This window comes from Serinus canaria, chromosome 5, assembly GCF_022539315.1.
Source record: "Serinus canaria isolate serCan28SL12 chromosome 5, serCan2020, whole genome shotgun sequence".
Taxonomy (NCBI): domain Eukaryota; kingdom Metazoa; phylum Chordata; class Aves; order Passeriformes; family Fringillidae; genus Serinus; species Serinus canaria.
In genome coordinates, this window is record NC_066319.1 from 4378773 (window position 1) to 4400063 (window position 21291).

Below are 21291 nucleotides of genomic sequence, written 5' to 3' on the forward strand. Positions count from 1 at the left end.
TTTTTATACTGTGAAGAACTGATGCCTAAAGCATTCTAGTTTCATATTTACTCTGGGAGTAGATGTGGAAAAAAAAATCAGGACCAAATATTTAGTGAGGTATGTCTTTCTTAATGCAACTTTGTTTTTTTATTAAATTAAATTGGCTAAGAAAAATAGTGATCTAAAATATATGAATTCTCTTAGTTTTTAGAAAGAAAAGCATCACTCTAATTTTATTATTATTGATTTTCTACTAATTAAAGTGTTTTCAATCTGCCAGATCTCTTGATTATTTTTAAATAGTTATGAACTGCTTGCAGATAACCAATTACCCCAAATAATTATTCAGTGATTTAGATAATTAAATGGAGCTTCTGAACTCTGAAAACCACTCATCAATCCCATCTTTTTTTATTCCAATAAAACTCCACTGCAAGCCAAAGAAAACAAAGGTTTATCGGAGTCAAGAGTAACAGATGTTGATGATTAGGTTCCATTCCATCACTAAGATCTTTAAAATAGCTTTTATCAATGTTTTCCCATCTTCATTTTGCTTTTCCAGTACTCCACAAGCAGCCAAGAGAGGTGTGCCTTTGTTTGCTGGAACTTGGAAGAATTGCAGCAAGGTAGGTGAAAATCAAAGACTGTTGAAAAATTTGCATTCTTGACAGCAGGGGCTATTGACAGACATATTGAATCAGCACATCTCAAGCTAACTTTTGTGCTCGTTAGGTTCAAATAGAATGTTTGTCTTGATGTCACTCTTGAGGGCAATTGTTAGCAAATATTACAAAATATCAGTACCTCAGTGAAGATATTTGTAGGCTGTTCTTCTATTAGGAGAGGAAGGGTTTGAGAATTATTTTTTTTTTTCTGTAAAGCTTTGAGCCATTTCTCCTTCTAAAGTCAGATCTCTCTGTAAACAACTGCAATTTAATGAAGTTTGCTGGTATAACATGATCTTCACTTGATCTAAATCTGACCAAGATGATTTTAGCTGTGCTGGACGTTCAGTACATTGTAATGTTATCTTTGACATCAAGGCAGACTTTTGCTGAGCAATCAAAATGACAGTAATTAGAATGATTTTATCCCCCTTTTTGCAGATGCAGATTTAACCAGCATAGTGCATAAGATTCAGTGAAAAATACATGAGCAGCAGCACTGCTGCCCAGTCTTGCATGTAAATTGCAGTTGCACTCATTGATGTGTGTAAAGTTGGAGTATCTTGCTGTTCAGATAGTTCCATTAATTTCAGAAGAATTCCTTGTGGTAACAATCAAGGTGAGGGAGACCCCTGTTTGTTCCTAGTTTTAGAACTAGTATTGGCTGTGTTAAAATGCATCATGTGTATTCATGTTTTATGAATGGAAAACTAGAAATTTGTCTCATGGTCAAGTTTCAGGAAAACCCTTGCTGTCAGTGGAAGCTTGCATGGGAACAGCAATGATCAAAAAAATAGTGATTTTAGGTTTTCACTTATTTTGCTGTCTCTGGAACTTGAGTTCAAATGGCAAACTGTTTTCACTTCCCACAAAGAGGGAAGTATTTTGATCTGCAGGTGCATAATGAAATTAAAATTAATGAATCTTAATTTACCTGAGCAAACAAACTGTGCTTTCAAGACCAGCTTGGAGATGGATCTGCCAGCACCCAAAGCCCCTGTGCTGGGGCAGAACTGGCAGGGCTATCAGCCCCAGCTGGTTATTTATAGTACCAGCTGGGGCTGATAACCCCCTAACTGGGGTTAGGCAGTGTTGGACTCTGCTAAACTTGAGTTAGATTTACCTCATTTTGCAGTGAGAGTTGATGTCTCAATAGATCTACAAGGGAATGAAAAGAGAATCTTATCCTTTATATTTGTCTTAAGCTTCCATGTCGCAGATGCTTTCTGTTCCAGACATGAAAAGAAGTACTGAACAAATAAATAAACCATTCTTTCATTTATTATGCATATCTCTCCCTTTACCCTTAAAATATTTCTGTTGTATTTGCTATTTATAATGCATGAATATTACCATGTATAATTAATATTATTTTATATATTGTATTTCTGTTTCTGTATTTGTTTCTTTATTTTAATTTTATTTATAGCTTAGGGGTCAAATAACATGTCTCTCTGCTTTTCCCTGCTCTCCTATCTCTTCAAAACCAAACCAATCCCCATTTATAATCTTGTACACTTCCAAGGTACACAAAAACTGAACTGGAAAGTCAGGTTAATACAACTGAAAATCAAATATTTGATGCCTGTTTTGCCTGAGCTGTGATAAACTAGAGCTGTATGGAAAAGGAGAATGATAATTGCCTTCTTTAAGTGTAGGAAAGAGCACATTAAAGGGAGGATGTTGTGCTGCTTTAAACAAGACAGAATGGATGGATGCTTTGTTGGCAGTCTTAGGGATCAGCTTTCCAGAACAGGAGCTCTGGAGATCTTTGAAAAAGTGCCTCAGTCTGTTTTTAAAGAACAAAAAGTGTCAGAGACACTGAGTAATTTTAGAAGCAGAAAGATATGTTCAGAGAGGCTTACTCATCATGAGGCCTCAGCTTTTGGCACACTTTGCCCAGCTAGGTTACTGTCAGTCCTCAGCTCTGTAACTCCCCAAAGTCAACCTGAGCTTTTTTATTTAATGCCAATGGACTTGTGATTGAGGCACAAGTGAGGAAGAATGAGGATTGCTTGAGGAGGAGTTAAATTGAGCTCTGTTCTGCTGAACTTGAACTTGTGTTCAGAAGATCCTCTCTGGAGGAGGGGAGGCAGGTGATAATTTACCTTTGCTTTAGCAATGCTTTTATCATGTTGTGTCAGTGTCCTGTTAGACAAATCAGGGACAGATTGTCTTGATGGATGGACTGCACAGTGAGTGGGAAACTGGTGTCACCACTTGGCTCAAAGAGTGGCAGATCAAAGTTGTATTTTTATATAAATAAAAATACAATTGCCTGATAAATTATCCTGAATTTCAGCTTTTTATGAAAACAAAGTTCTGAGATTGTCTGCAAAACTTCAATAGTTAGAAGGAGGCCTTGTGTCACTGGCAGATGTTATGTCAACACAGTGAGATTTATGAGAGAGGGAAGTGTCCTACAGGGTGGAATTGACCTCTGAAATTGCACAGGACTATTGCAGTAGGTTGCACAGGTCCAACATTCTCCTAAGTATTTGAAATTCAGAGATTATACAGTGGAAAACAGCTAAATTATTTTTTCTGCACAAAGGATGAAGTTCTTGTGTTGCCGTTAAACTCTGCAGGGTTAAACAACCCTCACAGCTCTTTGGGAATTACTGTTGAGCAATTTCAAGGTCTTTCTGCTATTGTATTCAATTTTACCTTGATAAAAATGGAAAGTGGTGCTCTGAGGAGTCGAGCAGAGATCATGTTACAGTGCACTGCTGCTTCACGTGGAGCTGTGAGCAGCCAGGCTAGAAAGGAGCAGAAAAGGAAATGCTCAGCATACCTTCCCAGAATTTGCACCTCTACCCCTCTCAGAAAAGATGTGGCTTTTTACAATTTCAGCTTTCCAGCAACTTTGCTTCAGGTTCATACAGCATGTGGGGGAAAAAAAAAGGGGGTGTGTTTGTTTGAGCGTTGATTTTATTTTCCAGTTGTTCATCAGAGGAATTCAGAATACTGGAAGTACAGGAAACTTTAAAAATCTGTCACAAAGACAAAATTTAGAAACCATGAAAAGTATCAGAAGCAAAGAAGCAACATTTCTTAGAGTGGAAGAGTTTTGTTTGATGAGTAAGGCTGTATGCAGAAGTAGGCTTAGAGCCCGGGGGAATTCCATGATTTACAGCCTGTCAGCATCTGCAGACAGACAGGAAGTAAATAGATTGTATATAAGTGCTTGCTTCAGTGTTGGCTGACTTTTCATTACTCAGACTGCACCAGTTAGAAGCCAATACAAGCACAGATTTGGTTCTTGCTTTGCTTTCTATTAATTTACTAGGCAGCAGTATGACTAAATTAAACATTATCAGAAAAATGCAAAAGCTAGTATGTGTGCTTATATCTTTTCTCTGTGCACTTCTAAGATCATTATGGTATTTAGCTTTCATTTTCATGGTATGTATTTGTTAATGCTCAATATTTTAGTGTCCAGGTCTTTATCTAGGTAAGTCAGCATAGTTCTGCATTTGGATTATGGACTTTTCTGCTGCAGAGAAAAATATAATTTCATTTTTACAAGTAGTTTGCTATGAGAAGTCCACCTGGTGTGATAACTTTTCCAAGCTGAAGTCATTCTCTGAAAAAGGAGCTCTGGTGTGGTATTTGCTGGGTCTCCAGGACGAAGGAGGAATTGAGAATTTCACTCTATGTTTTTAGAAGGTTAATTTATTATTTTATGTGCTTATATTAAAGAATGCTATACTAAACTATACCAATGGAATAGAGGAAGGATACTTAATAGAAGGTTTAACAAAGACACTAATTAAAACCTGTGACTGGCTTCAGAGTCTTGACACACTTGGACTGGGATTGGTCATTAAGTAAAACAATTCACCTGTTGGATAAACCATCTCCAACCACATTCCAAAGCAGCAAAACACAGCAGAAGCAAATTAGATAATATTGTTTTCATTTTTCTCTAAAGCTTCTCAGCTTCCCAAGAGAAGAAATCCTGGGCAAAGAGGATTTTTCAGAAAATATAACCATGACATGACACTTTGGATGTTTTTCTGGGTTTTGTTCAGTGTTGGCAGACAAAAAACCCCAAAACCAGAAGGGGATTATCAGTTAGAAAAATGGGATGGGCTTTTACATTTTTGACTTCTGTCCAAGCTCTGCTGCTTGCTGTGAGATACTGACTCAATCACTTGCCATAAAGCTTTCAGAAGGTCTTTCCAAAAGAACCTTGCTCTTCAAGTGCTCTGGTTTGAGTCTGTCCATTCATTTTGTTCTAGCTGGAGCTACAAGTGTGTTGCCCCTGTGAGCAGAGATCTGAAGGCTGGATGTCAAAAATCAATTAGCAGAATTGAAGAGTAGTGGCCATGTCTCAGTTTACTCATCTATAAATTCAGTGCAATAGCTGAAACCAGGAAAGCCCTTAATCCCTTTGCATTTGCATTTCTTCAGAAAATACTAACCTAAAATATAAGTTGTTAAGTAATTTGAAAAGATGCTGTTTGGTAATAAAAAAAAAAATAGAAATAAGTGCAAATGTACTGAACTTGATTCTGTCTTGCATGATATTGCAATTTTTGATGTCTAGTGTTGTTGATAAATTATTCACCAACGTATATAATATCAGACAGAGAAGCTGAAAAAGTCCCTGTATTTTCTGTAAATTTGATTAACTGAGAGGCTGCTTCTAAATTTTTTTTTCTATTAATTTGAAATGATGGCAGTATGGGTTGGTGTATTTTAAACATGTCTATTAGTGTGTGTATCATTCTGTTATTGTACACAAAGTAGAAATTCTTTCCACTGTTTTGTTTGAAAGTATATAATACTTCATATGGATTAGTAATTTCTTATGTGCACATTTCCAAAAGGTGTGGAGTGGAACCTCCTGGATTAATAAAATTGGAAAAAGAGATTGAACAAGAGGAAACACTTTCAGCTCCCCTTCCATCTCCTTCACCATCACCCACAAAGTCTCCTGGGAAAAAGAGCACAGGGAAACTGTTGGATGATGCTGTAAGTTGTGGGAGGAAGCTTCTTCCTACCTTATTGATTCTGACATGCACTCACTTGCAAAACACACACAAGCCTGAGTTTAACATCTCACTCTATTTTAAACATTTGTAGACTTAGAGTATTTGCTTTTTGACCACAATTATTTATGTCTGAAGCTTAGGGGAAAAAAAAAGTCACACTGTGTAGGAGCTCTGCAGCTTAGCTTAGCTTTGTGCTTAGGGCCACATTCCCTTCTTATTACTCTTTTATCCTTATTCACCAACTCCCACTTGGTGCTTTGTCTGAGGAAGGACTGAGTCAGGACAAGATTTGGCTCCTACTGACTTGTACTGAATGTTAACAAACACTTCTGAGATATTTCAGCCTAATTTTTATGCTGTTCTGCATGATTCTCACATAGTAAAAAACAAGCATTGTTTTCCTCATTGTTAGAATCCTGCTTTGAATTTCATTAAATTGTTGCAGCGTATTGTGTGTTCATGTTTCTGGTGCAGACCCACAGGGGTTCATTTGAAATAGCTGGAGCCAGATGAAAAGGACACATTTTGAGACCATGAAGAGGTTAAACTGGAAAAGTACAAATCTAGCCTGTAAAAAGAGGCAGTTACCATAGTAACTACTACAGTGCAAGGTAGATGTGCCACCTGGGAGTTACAAAGCACTTCTTGAAAAATCCATGTGCCACTTTCCTGTTACAAAGAGCAGATGGAATATAATGTTCCTTCATTTTATTGAAACACTCCTTTTTTGTTTTTATTTGATGACTATAATTACATTTAAAAATTTCTGGTTTGTATTTCTTCCTTAACTTTGCAAAAGCACTTGTGTTTCAGCAGAATTGAGAAAGAACAGTTCTGTGTGGAAGGAGGCTGGTGGTTGCATATCATGTAGAAATTGAACAGAGAGAATGTAGGTTTTCTCTAGCCACCTCCTTTAATTTAGAAAGCAGTATGGATAGAAACAGAATGGAATTCATCCAGCTAGAGCCCTGACCTGCACTGCCCCAGACACTCACACCATAAAATAGCAGCAGTTTCTCATATAGTCCAGACTTAAAGTAAAATAGAATATAATTCCTCCCTCTGCTTCCTTATTTGATTTCCAAATTCCACTCAATACTTCTGTGTCCTTTGGGACAGCAAGGCAATGGAACCCAGAACAGCAGGATCAGCACTGAAGATCTTATTATCCTCTGTTTTACACGAGAAAAGATCTGTGGCTTTCATTCTCCACAGGCAGAAGATGGGTCTGTTTTGGTCTTACACAGTTCAAAACAACCTTGAACTTGTTTAGGCCCAGTAACTCTGGGTTTTGATTCCTTCTATGAACTCTGCTGGACAAAGCATTAAGTTCCATTTCCAGCAGTCAGGGGGATAATGCCAGAGGATATTATGTCAGGAATCCCTCATGAATTCATGGCCAAAAAGCTCCCCAAGCACGATCCAGTCTTGGTACCACCTTCCAAGAAATACAGGAACACACCTTTTTCATCCTCAGCAAGCTGCACTTGGATTTAAGTCATCAGCCACTGATTTAATGTAAATTATTCCTATTGTACATTAACTACCTAAATAGTTTATTCACCAGAAATGGAGGCTAAGTCTCATCCATGTTGATAAAAATAATTTGAGTAACTGATCTTAAAATTCAAAACATGATTCATTCAAACTGAGGACAACTCATCTGATACTTGAGAAATATTTTTTGTGTGTACAATACATGTAGAGTTCCTCTGTTTAGTGTTATTTTAGTTATTTTTCTTCATAAAAATATTATACCCTGATTAAAAATAAACAAGTCCTAAGAATACTTATAAAAATTACTTATACTTCCCCTCCACAGGGTAATGAAGTTATTCAGGTAAAGGCATTGAACCATTTCAGAAATAATTGGAAAGCCTTTAAATCACTCAACAGGGCTGTTTTCAAAAATATAGAAACAATAATTGGTTGCCTTAAAAGTTCTTTTTGGCTTATTTAACATCCTATAACTTAATTCTTCAAGCAGATATGAAAAAGTTTGTACTTCAGAAGCCTTATATATTCATGATAAACAAAACACTCATTAGAGTGTTACAGTTTCGGCCAAGCATTTTTTATTTTTATGAAACAATTTAAGACCTTAATTTGTTTGCTATTCTGAAAATAGCCTTTCATGGGCCTCAGACCATTTTTGCAGGCCTTGGTTTACAAACTGGACATGAAAATGTCTTTGGAATATTGAAGTGGACAAACATCTACAAGTTCCTCTGGCATTTTGCATTGTTTGATGTTGACACACTAGGTATGTATTTTGTCCAAGAAAATTACAGTTATGGAAATGCTGCACTTGTTCTTGCTGTTCCTATGCACAAGTGCACTTGGAATGCCAAGGAGGAGTTTCACAGCCAGACCTGCTGTCTTGGTGTTGATGCCTTTGCTACTTTCCCATCTTTGAAGAGTACAAAGTGTTCTTTTACTGATGTCACTGTCTTTGGTAGCATGTGACAGAGCAAGGAGGCCAAAGTCAAACTGATGCAGCCAATAACATGCAGGAAGGAGGTTTTCATCTGGTTTTTTATCAGCCCTTATTTTTTGGGGTTATGTAGTTAGGTTTGGCAGTGATAGTGTTGTTGAGGTCCCTTTAAATTAACTGAGACTGAACCAGCCATGACAAGGAGATCATCAAATGGCACTTGAAACTACTGGGGAGTGTCTTGGCATTAATTTTTAATCATGTCACAGTATTTTCTGTGTGCTTTTTCCCTAAGGTGTTTGAGCACAATTTTAAAGAGGCAGAGCCTCTTACTGGTAAGGAAGATACCTCTGTTTTTTCTATATTTAGAAGGCAGGATGCATCTCATGACATCTTCATTTTGCCTGTTAGCTGTATTAGCACTGTGAGCTGATTCATCATGAAACACTGAGAACACACTTACAAAAGTTTGGTGCTAACCTCCATGTAACAAACTGCTTGACTTCAGATAAAGAGTGCAAATTTGATGCTGGACTGTGTAACATTTTTAACTCAGCTACTAAATCAGTGCTATTGGAAGCACCACAGGGTGCTTTTTGGGGTTACAGAAATAAGCAAAACCAAGAACAATATCATCAATTAAGACTTGTACTAAATGATATGACAGTCTTATGTTGCTATCCATGCTATTTTAAACAGTTCCTATGAATAACTTCTTGTTTTACAGGTTAAACACATTTCTGAAGATCCACCTTGTAAATGCCCTAATAAGTTCTGTGTGGAGCGTCTTTCACAGGGAAGATACAGAGTTGGAGAGAAGATCCTTTTTATTAGGGTAAAGATTTTATTTTTACTTTGTTTTTACTTTACTGCTGCCTTCCACTTTGAAAATTACATCACTGATTAACAGGAAAAAATATTTTCTGGTTAACCAGCACTGACTCATTTTTATGACACTGTTGGAGAATAAATAACCTGCAGTGTGTTAAGTGGCCCAAGGAATTATTAATGGGATAAATATTCCTTCTGACTTTGGGTCATTGAATTTGCTCTCTCTTTAATCAATTGCAACTGAAAGAAAAGTCTTCAGAAATAGACCTGGTGACTTCTCAGTTTGGCTTGAAAGAATATCCCCTGCATTAGAACAGCCTTTCTGCCACTCTGTTTTACCTGATACTATTTAGCAGGTCAGGAAACAGATCAAAGGCTTCATGATCATTGAATTGCCAAGGCATGACTAAGATATATTGCTGAAGCAGCCTGAGCAAACCATTAAAATCCATAGAATGTCATTTGATGAGCAGGTATTTCCAAAGCCAGAGCTGTATTTGTATGTAGATTATTAACTCCCACAGCACAAAGTTAATCAGTATCAATATTTGCTAGCATTATTATATGGCTGAATTTAGCACATCTATACTTTCAAAGATTAATTCTTCTGATCCACTTAATCCTCTCTATATATGGCTATGGTAATAACAATTGAAAATATGCTAATCTTTTTGTTCTGTAGTTGTATGTTAATCTGATTCATACTGTGCTTTTTCTCATTTTCTTCTCCACATGCACTATCCTTGAGTCATGACAAAATTATAGGGCTTGCTCTCAAATAACTGTTATCCCTATTGTGCTAAAGGCACATAACTGTGACCTGATCAAACTGAGCACTTGTAAACAGAAGAGGTCAGAGGGATCCCTTCTTATCTGCAGAAGTCAAGTTCCTGGTTGAACAAAATACCAGAGCTATTATTCAGTCACTAACTTGTGCTTAGCATAGCTCCCAGTGAAGTCAGTGAAGCCAGAGAAGGGTCTGGGTTTTTTGGGGAGTGTGAGGTTGGGAACGTGTGCAAGTATTGTGCTGAATAAGTACTGAGAACTCCTAATTAATTCAGTAATAGGTCATAAAGAAGAAGAAATTAGGGATTTGTTAAACCTCAGATCATGCTGGTATGAAGGATTAATAGCTTTTCTGGTTTGTAGCCAGGAAGAGATCTTTTTTTAAATTCTGCTGTATATTTAGGTAGCAGCTTTATTACTGGTTTCATACCACTTTAAAAAGGTAATGATTATTAACCAAAGACCTCAGTAATCTGGCACAGTTTAACATTTACATTTTCTTCCTTTTGGTTTTCATTTTAAAAACAGTATCAAAGTATTTTTAATATTTTTGTTTTGAGAAACTTGAGTTCTGCCAGGATGGTGAGTGTCAAATTCCCTTTTGCTGGCTTCTTTATTATGCAATCTAGTCCAAGCCAGATTTCATTCCAAGTTTGCAAACAAAAATCCCTTTTCATATCACACTTGCTGCCTTGCTGCATTCCAAGTTGAACTGTGCAAAAAAATAACAGTAATATAGATTAGGGATTAAACAGCAGTATTAAAGATCATTCCTACAAAACTTATGTCAGTGGAAACTTGCCATGCATTTCAGTGGGAACAAGTTCATTTTCCTAGGTTTTAAAAGTCAGTTGTCTTTTGGGTCTGGTTGGTTTGAGCTTCACTTTGGAACACTTCACTGGATCACAGTAAGTTTTTACTCTTCACTCTACATGTTCTTGGGTACATAACTAGATATTTTAGCCTTTCTTTGGAATCCTTTGCACAGTTGTGAAAAAGCACATTCGGGGTGTGGAGCTGATTTTAATTTTGTTGGTATTTTTGATGCCATGAGGTAGTTCCTCCTGGGCTGTGTGCTCTTTACACAGTGTGACACAGCCAAATTCTGTTTGTTTTCAACCCATTGGGTTCTAGTTGAATTGAGATCAACAGTTTCATTGTTTTAAGATGGTTTAGTATACCCACTACTGTATTAGCCTGTTGGCTTTATCCAGGAACCTCTATAGAATTTAAAACCTTTATCATTTCAGTAATGCCATGTGCTAGGAGTTAACTCCTATTAATTTATGGCTAAAATTATTTTTTTAGAAATTATTTAATAATATCTGTAATTTTTTTCCTAATTCTGCAAGTTCTGTTAGGAAAAAAATACCCCAAACCAGCATTCAAAGTGTGCCAAGTTCCTCTTTTTATTAATTTATATCTATATATGAAATAAGTGAACAAGGAATAGCAAAGCAAAATAAAACATGGCAGAGCATAGATTTAATGAAAAAGATCACAGAAACAAAGTACATGAGTCAATTTAAAGTAATTCAAAGGAAAGGAAATCCTTTGGAATATGTAGCAAAAAGTGGTCCCGTTAAAGTTAGAGTAATTTTTTTCTTTTAAGGTGAGAAAATATTTAAATTCCTAATGGAAGTTTTAAATCCATGAAATAAGGGAAATTTCAAAACTTCATAAAAACATTAAGATACTTAAATCTCCTGATAAAATTGCATGCCTCCAAAGCAGTTTTTTATGCAGACCAGTGGATAAGCATGTGATTGCTCTTAAATATCTGACTCTGTATCCTTAATAATTAATATCATGGAACATAATTTTGGTATAGCAATAATAATAATAAAAAAATGTTTATTTAATACTTTCTTCTTCTAAATCCCAGGGATGGAAAGGTGTTGTTTACCTGCTACAGCACTTGTGTAGAAATTTTATTTTTAGATTCACTAATATAATATATGTGTGAATGTGTTCATATACATATGCTTTATATACAAGCATATATGTTTATATATAATCATAGGCATTTATATATAACATATATATAAACATTTTTGTTGCTATTTAAATATATAAATGTATAAACATATATGTTTATGTATAAATATAAACATATAAACATATAAGTTTCTACTTAAATATATAAATATATAAACATATCATTTTAGATATGTTTATATATGTTTTATATATATGTTTTGATATAAAAATATGGTTATATATGTTTATATGTTTAATATATGTTTATAAATAAACCTCCATATGGTTTTTTATATATATATATATCATTCTGCAGACAGTCTAGTGGGCTCTATTGCCTCTTCCTGGTGAGAAAAATGTCCTTGTGTGTAAATATAGAAGTACATTTGACTCCAAACCATCCAGGTATCATATACCATGGAAGAACTGGAAAGAAGGAGAAATAGAAAGCAGACTGATTCTACAGATCTCAAGACTCAAATGCTTTGCTCTGCCTTTCCAGTTCAAATGCATCATTTGTACTCACAGCTTTTGTATGCTGTGTTTCTGTCTTTTGTTTTTCCTTCAGCATAATTTTCCAAGCTTTTTTTGTCTTCCTTATTCCAAAGATTTTCAGAGTTGTTCTGCTTTTCCCAGAACTGTTCACTTCCAATCTGTGAAAGAGTTTATGTGTTTAGCAGTGGAAATCCTTTCCTAAGCTTTATCCCTAAGAAATAACTTTCCAGGGTGTTTAAAATGTCAAAATCATGGGCACATCAGGAGTTTTCATGACCCTAACTCCAAAGGAGATTCAGTGGGATGCCTGGGATTTTTGAGTGAATTCTGAAAGCACCTCTTGGGCCTCAGGGCAGCAACAGTCATTGTTCTCTTTGGGCTTCTCATCTTCTTTGTGTTTGTAGCCAACTGCAGTAATTCCCAACTGGAGACTGCAGAAGTGGGGGAAGGCTTCTCTGCAGGGCAGCCCCAGTTTGTCCCCAGGTACAAGGTGGTTTTGGAGACCTTTCAGCTGGACACTTCTTTCCTTTGAACCAATTCCTCTCCATCAGCTTTACAACCACAGGAAAGATGACATTTCAGTGCTACTGAAGGTGGAATTCTTCTCAGCCTTCTCAGGTTGCATTTATTGTTTAAAACAACAACAACAAAAAAGTCCTTAAAGAGCCAGTAAAATTCAGTCCACAAGACTCAGAAGCTCTTGGACAAAGAGTGATCCTGGAGGTGTCAGTGGGGTGGCTGGACCTGTGGAACTGTCAGGAAGTCCATTTTGTTCTATTGTTCTACCTATTAATCTCAATAGATAATGTGCTCCACCATTATCTATTGAGATTAAGGCAGAACCCAGCTGAAGTTGCAGCTCGCTTCTTCTTTTAGTTACCCTTTCTCTCCTGCCTCTCCCTTTATTCTTTATTTTCCCCCCTCCCTTATTTAGGCCTGGATGTCTCCATGGAGCCAGAAGCCCATCACATCTCTCTCTCCACTCTGTACCTGATGGGGCTGGTTTTGCACTCAATAAAAAAGCAGCTACAGCTCCACTATCTGGTCCTTTGGAGAACTGACATTTTCAGTTAAACAGTTGATTCTCACTGAGGGTTGTCCAAACTCACAAAGCATGAGAAATTAAATACATATTTTTTTGCTCCTCTTGGTTTGATTTGCTACCTTTTTTCACTGACACACTGCATTTGTGCAGCCATTCATGTTAATTTTGTGTCTAGAACTTTGAAAGGGTTCATCAGAAACTTCTTTACAAAAAAACCCTTTGTAAGTCAAATTATTAGCTCCTAATTTAATGGAAAACTGTTGAAATTACTCCTTTTTACTTTCACCCAATGAAGTTCTTGTTAGACTTGGTGGAAACTTTTTTACAGAATATATCTTTGATGCAATATTCAGATTCAGTGGAACTGACAGGCTCTGCAGTTTAGCTCAGACTGGTTTGCCTCAGTCACCTCCTTCTGTAGACAATCAAATACCATCTCTTCTTTAATTCCAAGTGTCTCTCTGTATGAATTATTGCACAATGAGAACTCCATTTGGAGATAACAAACATTTTTAGCAAATCATATTGTGCTTTTTTAGGGTGTAGAGCATCTTTAAGAAGAGTAACATTCTAGTTCTAGAAATTACTAATACACCTGTGGTCATTTTCTGCCATAGTATTTATAATTTAGGCTTCCAGAACTGAAGTTATAACAGTATTACACTACCTGAAATTAGTAGAAAGAGAATCCTTCTCAGGGGGAGGCTAGGATAGAGTATTCTGAAGCTTTGTGTCTAAGAGTATCACCCTAAAATTGAGCTGATTTCCTTAGCAAGAGCTAAAGATGGCAAAGCAAGACATTCCCCAGGTGTCATGGGGAGTTTCCTTTTCTGGCAAGAACAAATTGGGTTCAAGTTGTTAGAAATACACACAAGTCAAGGGATAAAACTCCTTTCCTAATGTGGAATTTAGAGTTAAACTGAATATGCAGTTGCCATTATTTATCCCCTTCTGAAAACAATCTAGTTCATCATGTCTTCTAGCAATGAACTATTTCATTGAGGGTGAGCTGTACACAAAAGCAAACCTTCCCCTATATTTGATTTTTAAAATGGTGAATGCTCAAATTTCTAAAACTTTATTAATAATTTTTTTACAGTTTGTTTTCCAAATCTCATTGAGATCTAACAGATCTGCTCAGACACTTAAAGATGGTTTTGCATGCTTTAATGGGCATTTAGGAGCATTCCTTTTACTCTTTTTGTTGGCACTGATTTTTGAAACTCAGAACAAAACAAGAGTATGTTGCTATAAGGAAGTTTTAAACACAGAAAGCATTTTCTTTGCCAAAGATGAGTAAACTTGGAAGATCCCAGAGTCAACTGTTATTTTAAGTGTATTTACCAAAAACCAGCAACTACTAAAATGCAGACCAGCTATAGATTGCTTGTCAAGTGTTTAATCAGCATCACTAATTGCTTAATGGTGTCTTGTCATGAGCACACCATTTGCCTTCAACTCATCAAAACTGGATTTACCTAAAGGTTTAAAATACAACTCAAGCTCCCCCCAGTTCTACCCCCACAAAATTCCACAGACCAGGTCACTGAAATTGCCTTATTTTATTAAGAGAGTATTTCAGTCATGGCAGCAGATACTGAAGTGCTTTAGTTGTGATAAACACTCTATTTAGATGAACATATGCTGTGGAATTTATTAGATATTTTGCTAGATACTTTAGGTTTTGCAGTCCTAAGAATACACTTCTCTAACCAACCAGCTGCAACTCCATCTGAAGCCTTTAATATTCAGAAGAGAGCCAGAACTGGTACCCAAAACATGCCATTTGTGATGCTTACTAGGTTGTGATCACTTTGTAAATAATACTGAGGTGAAGTTAAGTAATTTTTATATTTGCATGAAGGTTTTATCATCCATAGAATCAGAGGGTTTGGTTTGGAAGGGATCCTTAGAGCTCATCCAGTCCAGCCCCCAGGGTTATCTTCAACTAGACCAGATTGCTCACCCATCCAACCTGGCCTTGGATGTTTCCAGGGATGGGACATGATTGTATTTGTGTTGCCCTCAGAAGAAGGAAGGAGTGATGGATCTGACTCCATGTGCTCAGAAGGCTAATTTATTATTTTATGCTACTATATTATATTAAAGAATGCTATACTAAGCTATATACTAAAGAATACAGAAAGGACACTTACAGAAGGCTCAAAAGATAATAATGAAAACTCCTGACTCTCTCCAGAGCCCTGACACAGCTTGGCCCTGATTGACCAAAGAATGAAAACAACTCACAGCAGAATGCAATGAAACAATCTCCAAACACATTCCACATGAGCACAACACAGGAGAAGCAAATGAGATAATTATTGTTTTCCTTTTCTCTGAGGCTTCTCAGCTTCCCAGGAGAACAATCCTGGGAGAAGGGATTTTCCAGAGAATATAAATGTGACAGGACATCCACAATCTCTCTGGGAAACCTGTGCCATGGCCTCACCACCCCTTTTGTAAAACACTTTTTCCTAATATCTAATTAAATCAACTCTCCCATCAGTTTAAAACCATTACCTCTAGCCATGTCTTGTCACAGAAGGAAGTTTTATGTCACAGCAGAAGAAAAAATGCTGCTTCCTCTGCTGTGGTTACTGCCTTTGACAGTCTTGCTTTTCTCAACCTTTAACATAATACCAAGTTAGATTAACATGAACTTCAATGTATTTAAGAGTAATTATTTATTCATATGGAGAGATGTTTATAACAATCTGGCAAATGCATGACCATGATTATTTTCTGTCTCATTTGGAGTAAGTTTTAATAATCTCAAAGACTTTTTTTAATACTCTCAAAGACTCTCTTTAATAATCTCAAAGATTTTTTTAAATATGAGGGAAATGGGTTCCTGCCTCTGTGTTCAAGTTTTTCATGTTTTAGACTACCTGTAAAGGAACTGGTTTCTACCTCATCTGTATTCTGTCCCTGCAACTCCCCATCTTAAATCCTTCCTTTTCCTGAATTTTGAATTTTTGTATTTCCTTTTGAATGAAGATGTCAAGGAATATTTGATCTCTACACCCTGCATTTGGATCTGGAGCCCAGACACAATTTTGAATCTTTCCATGAGAATAACAATGGATCTGGGCTGGTGCAGGTGGCTCTGGTGTGGCAGGGAGATTCAAAGACAGGTGGAGCCAAGGCCTTTGGGCTTGGCAGCCAACTGATGGCATCCTGGCCCTGTTCTGCTCGTGTGATTTTACATGGAACATCTCAACAGCTCACTTAAAGGTGGCCCAGCTAAGTCCCAAAATGAGTTTTTATTAGAATTTATTTTTTTTAACTGACACAGATATTTCACCTTCTGATACCATTTTGCTTCTGATAACATTTAGCATGTTGCTTTCCCTAGAAGGTATTTGAATTCAACTAAACTGGTGTTGCTTTAGGTTCCAAAATACCTCCTGGTTTCCATCAAGGGAACACTAAAAAAATTGTTGAAGCAGTTATTCTTTGAAATTATTCTTTTTATAGTTCAGATTTTGCTTCCCATATCAGACCTGAGAAACATGTTGCCATTAGCTAGCCTATTATGAACCCAGTTAAACTGATATAGCTCACTTATTTTAAGACATTGTACTTGAAGATAATACTTAAATATTGTTTTGAACAATGAATTGAATTCTTTAAATGATATGGCTTAAAAATTCCTAACCTAAAACGTTTCCCAGTCAAAATGTATGTATTTTAAATGTATTTTAATATTTTTAATTTTTCTTTTTAAAATGTATTTCTCCTGTGTCTAAGGTGTAGAACCACAGTAGTATTCAGAATTTGTGTAGAAATTTCAAACCCAACTCACATAAATCAAATAAAATGGTAGGCTGCAAAAAACTCAATTTTTCAGAAATTTCAGTGGTGCTCATGCAAATTTCTTTTACTTACCTTCCTCATGATTTACTGACAGGCAAGAGGGAGAAGGAAAATTTAGCATTTCATAAGGGTTCAAAGAACCCTGTTTCTGTTTCATTCTCTCCTCTCCATCCCACTTTCTCAAAGTATTGGCAAGCCAAAGAATGATATCATGGCAATTCCATGCTGAAAGTGTACATTGTTCTCATATCCCTCCTTCTCTTTAGTCTTTGCTAGAGTGGTAGGATTTTTTTTCCTGTTTTGTTTCTAAATTTAATATAGTGTTTGCACAAGACACTATAGAAAGTCCTACTTAACAATTCTTAGCAATAAACCCAGATTTTGAAGGAGGCCATGAAAACCTGGTCTGCATGTATTGATAATTGTGTGTAATTTTGTCACAGATTCAGCTATAATGTAGCTAATTTATTCAGGGTTACAGTCTTACTGGCCTACTTTTAAAACACATTTCCAACTTAGAAAAAGTAATAGCAAAGGGGATGTGCTTTTGTTCAGGGGTTTTTTTTTATCAGCTATTATTATTTTAGTATTCAGTCTTGACCTCCCCCCGAGTCCCTTGCAAACAGCACCAAAAAAATTCAATCTCTGAGAAGTAAAGCTGGTTCTCAGTGCTTCAGGAAACCCCATCAGTACAAAAAAGTGTTGAGGGCAAGTAAGCAAACAGTGCTTTTGGAGTATCTCAGTATAAATGGAATAGCAGGGCAAAGGCTTTTTGTTAAATGTGCAGGGCATCCCCATACCTTCCTTCAGAAAAGCAATATGTCTGTGACACACTGACCAGGCTGTGATGGTGCTTCTCTATCTCTGTCTGTTCTCTCCTGTTCTTTCCATTTAGTCCACAAACTGGCCTGAGGTTTGAGCCAGAGGGGATGCCTTACAGCTCAAAGCTTTGTGCTGTATGCCATGGTGTCTGTGGCATGAAATCTGCTGTAGGAAATATGGAGATCAGGTGTTTGATTCAGGTCTGGCAGTGTGTGTATATGTATATCTAAAAGGGTCATCAATGAGGATTTTTTGAAGCCAAGACTCTGGCTGTATTTGACTTCAAGCCATCAAGTAATTTTTTGCAGATTCTAGTGAATGTGAATGTATTGACATTTAATAGTTCAGGAATTTTTATGCAATATTCCCTTTTTGTTAATACTGAAGCAAACAGTCCAGTTCAAAAAGTAAGAGTATCCTGATGATGAGAGATTATATTGATGTGAAAATAGACAAAATTACATTTTACACTATGATCTTCACATTCAGGTTTCTTTAACTGTTCAAAATTCATAATAACTGCTTAGGACAGGAAGGTTACATGGAGAGAATTTCTCAGCCCTGGTGCTTAGCATTAGTAAAGCTTGTCTAAGGGAAAGATCCCTGTAGTTTTATCTCCATTTAGAGCTACTGCTTAGGGCTATCCATGATGCAATTAGAACTAAAAGTTATCAATTAATTAACCAACAATTAGTTTTTACTTTCAAGATGAACATAATAACAAAAACTGTTTAAAAAGCAAAGTCATTTTAGAAAAAAAGCTAATACTAACTTAATAGATTCTCCAGTCTGAAGAAGCTTTGTTTTACAACACACATTCATTTGCTTTATGCATGATACAGAAGTGGAAAAATGTTATGAAGGTCTATTATGAGCTACCAACTTAACACATCTGTTTCAATTTAGGAACTCTTGTCTGCTTTGTACCCCATCTTACCTGTGCACAGGGTGCTTCATGTCTTTTATGTGAGTGTGTTTGGGTGTGAACACAGTTATACATGTGCCACACTACTGTCTCTGAAACCATAGTCCTTTGAATAAAAATTAAAGAATTTAGGTGATGTCACCTCAAAATACATCAAGGAGGGTTATTATGTTAGCTGGGTGATTTTTAGACATCCAGGTGAGTTACAGGTGAGAACTGTACCCTTTAAGTATGGCAAGGAAGGAAATGTTGATTTAACCTTTTCTGGTTTGGCCCTGAGTTTAAAATATTTACGTCTGCATGCTAATTTTTAATCTAGTCAAAGTGTTTTGCAGAACAAATTCACTCTAATGAAAAGTATCTACTAAACTTCATATAGGGAGAGACACTGTGAAGGCAGAGATCAGTGCACAAAGATTGTGTGGAAATCACTTTCCTCAGTGCCAGCTGGGAAACTGGCTCCTCAATAAAAATGGAAAAAAGCTTTAAAGCTTGAACAGACCTGTAGAAGTCAACTGAAATTTTCAGAAACTGCAGCAGTGGTTCCTAGTCAGGTCTGTGTTTAGAATATGAAGTAGATATGATATGATTTTGGACACACAGGGCTTTTTAAATGTTCAGATGGAGCATACAGCCTCTTCTGTGATAACCTGAAAATAGGAGGAGAGGTAAGGGTAAAATAAAATCTTGCCTTCTCATGGGTTAAGGTATGGCCAGGGCACACCATCCAGGTGTGGAGCAGAGGAAGGCACTGTCTGCTGCACAGTTCAGAAGCAGCAGCAATGAACCACAGACAATATTTGAGAAGGCATTTCACTCAGGAATGTTTCTATTGCTTTTTCAGGCTTTACCAAAGCATCACCTGATCACCCTATCAAAGGAAAATCTGTTATAAAGAAGAGACAGACTTTATCCTTTTTTAAGGATAAAGTATTGCAGTTCGCAAGGATACTTGCATGCTTGATGCATACATACTGGATTTGTCTAAACATAGCTCTTCTTTTTGTTACATTTTTTAAAATGAGTTTTACATAATTCTTGCTATTGCAATCATGATTTAAAAGCATACATGCAATGGAAGTACTGCTTCTGTTCCTCTTATGTGTGCTCACTCTGCCTTCCTGCCCTGAAATGCAGGGCTAAATGTTATAGAATTTATTCATGCTTCTGAGTAAGTGAAAAGTGGTTTGTGTTCTTTAAGATGAGAGTCAACACAGAGCCTTGCTATCCACAAAGGAGCACTGAGGAAAACACCTCTGCCAGGAATCAGTTCTAAATCAGAAACAAGTTTGCATATTAAAAGGGAAAGGATAGACACTCTGGGCTACTCTGTTAGAGTAATCAGTGTCTTTTTGGCAACCAGCACCTTTTCCCTTTCCAAGATCTTTGCCAGAACCTAGAACGATGTTTCTTCTGGTATTTGCAGAAAGATATAAAACTGATGAGTGCAAAGAGATCCAGCATGCTAGAATATATACAACAGGGAATTTCCATGTGACTGAACTGAAGTGCTGTCAGGTTACAGCTAGCAGCTATCAAAACTAAACTGAATTACTAATACTAACTTTAAATAATTCATTCCAGTGTCAAGAGAGTTACCAGAGTCCTAAAATTATTAAATAGCCCACAGAAAAATAGCACAATATGAAAAATCTGTGCATTCTTTAAGTCTGATTGCTTCTCCTTCTAACCCCATCAATTTTTTATCTTTAAAATGTCATGCCAAGGAAGTGTGGTTTTTTGGGAACATTTACTGCACTTGAAATGGATTTCAGGGCTTGGCACCTGGTCAGCCACTCACAAGTGTCATGAAAGTACAGTAAACTCCTGGAAAGCATTCCAAAGATAAACTTGGAATTCCACAGAACAGAAGTGATAGTATTACCATGATTTTTCCTGGATCTGTCTCATGGAAAAGTGAGGATTATGAACAAAGTTAGTATCAGATGGGCTGTCAAAGTAGGGCTGTGGAGAACAAGAACATCAGCATTTTGTCTTTTACTGCCCAAATTTACCAAACTGGTGAGTTCTGGCAGTTTCCTGTCCATGTAAAATATCTTGTCTTGGGTCAAGGCAGTTAAAAATTCAACATTAACACACCAAATTAGATGAGACTGATTTCAGCTGAAATTTATTTTGTGCTAAACTGTTTAGAATAAAGGCCTGAATAAATTAAAGTTCTGAAGCGATTTATATGTGTACAGTTTAGGACATTCGTAATATTTTTTAATGTGGCTGAGAAATAAAATACTTCTCATTTGTATGTTTAGTTATGTTCAGTATTAAGGGAGTAATAGTGTAGTGTAGATCTGGAAGGAGATTCAAAAAATGGGTGTAATGACTGTGGCAAAGCAGTGATGTGTATGAAATGAAATGAAATAGTTGACTTCAACACCTGAAACTCACACAAATGTGTGAAAGCTGAAATCCAATCCTTGATTTCTCTATGGCAATACAATACAGAGCAAACCCATTGTAAGTTGAAATATCTTAGAAATTTGCTTCAG

The 21291-nt window shown here is 36.5% G+C and overlaps 1 protein-coding gene across 2 annotated transcripts in view; it reads left to right on the forward strand.

Moving 5' to 3' along the window:
• The window catches only part of GAS2 (growth arrest specific 2), an 87455-nt gene that overhangs the window by 45443 nt on the left and 20721 nt on the right, over positions 1-21291 (forward strand). For both annotated transcript variants that reach the window (XM_050974869.1, XM_009098714.4), the window contains exons 5-7: positions 545-608; positions 5483-5627; positions 8809-8916. In XM_050974869.1, coding sequence (XP_050830826.1) covers positions 545-608; positions 5483-5627; positions 8809-8916 — 317 coding nt within the window. The remainder of the gene's footprint in view (positions 1-544; positions 609-5482; positions 5628-8808; positions 8917-21291) is intronic.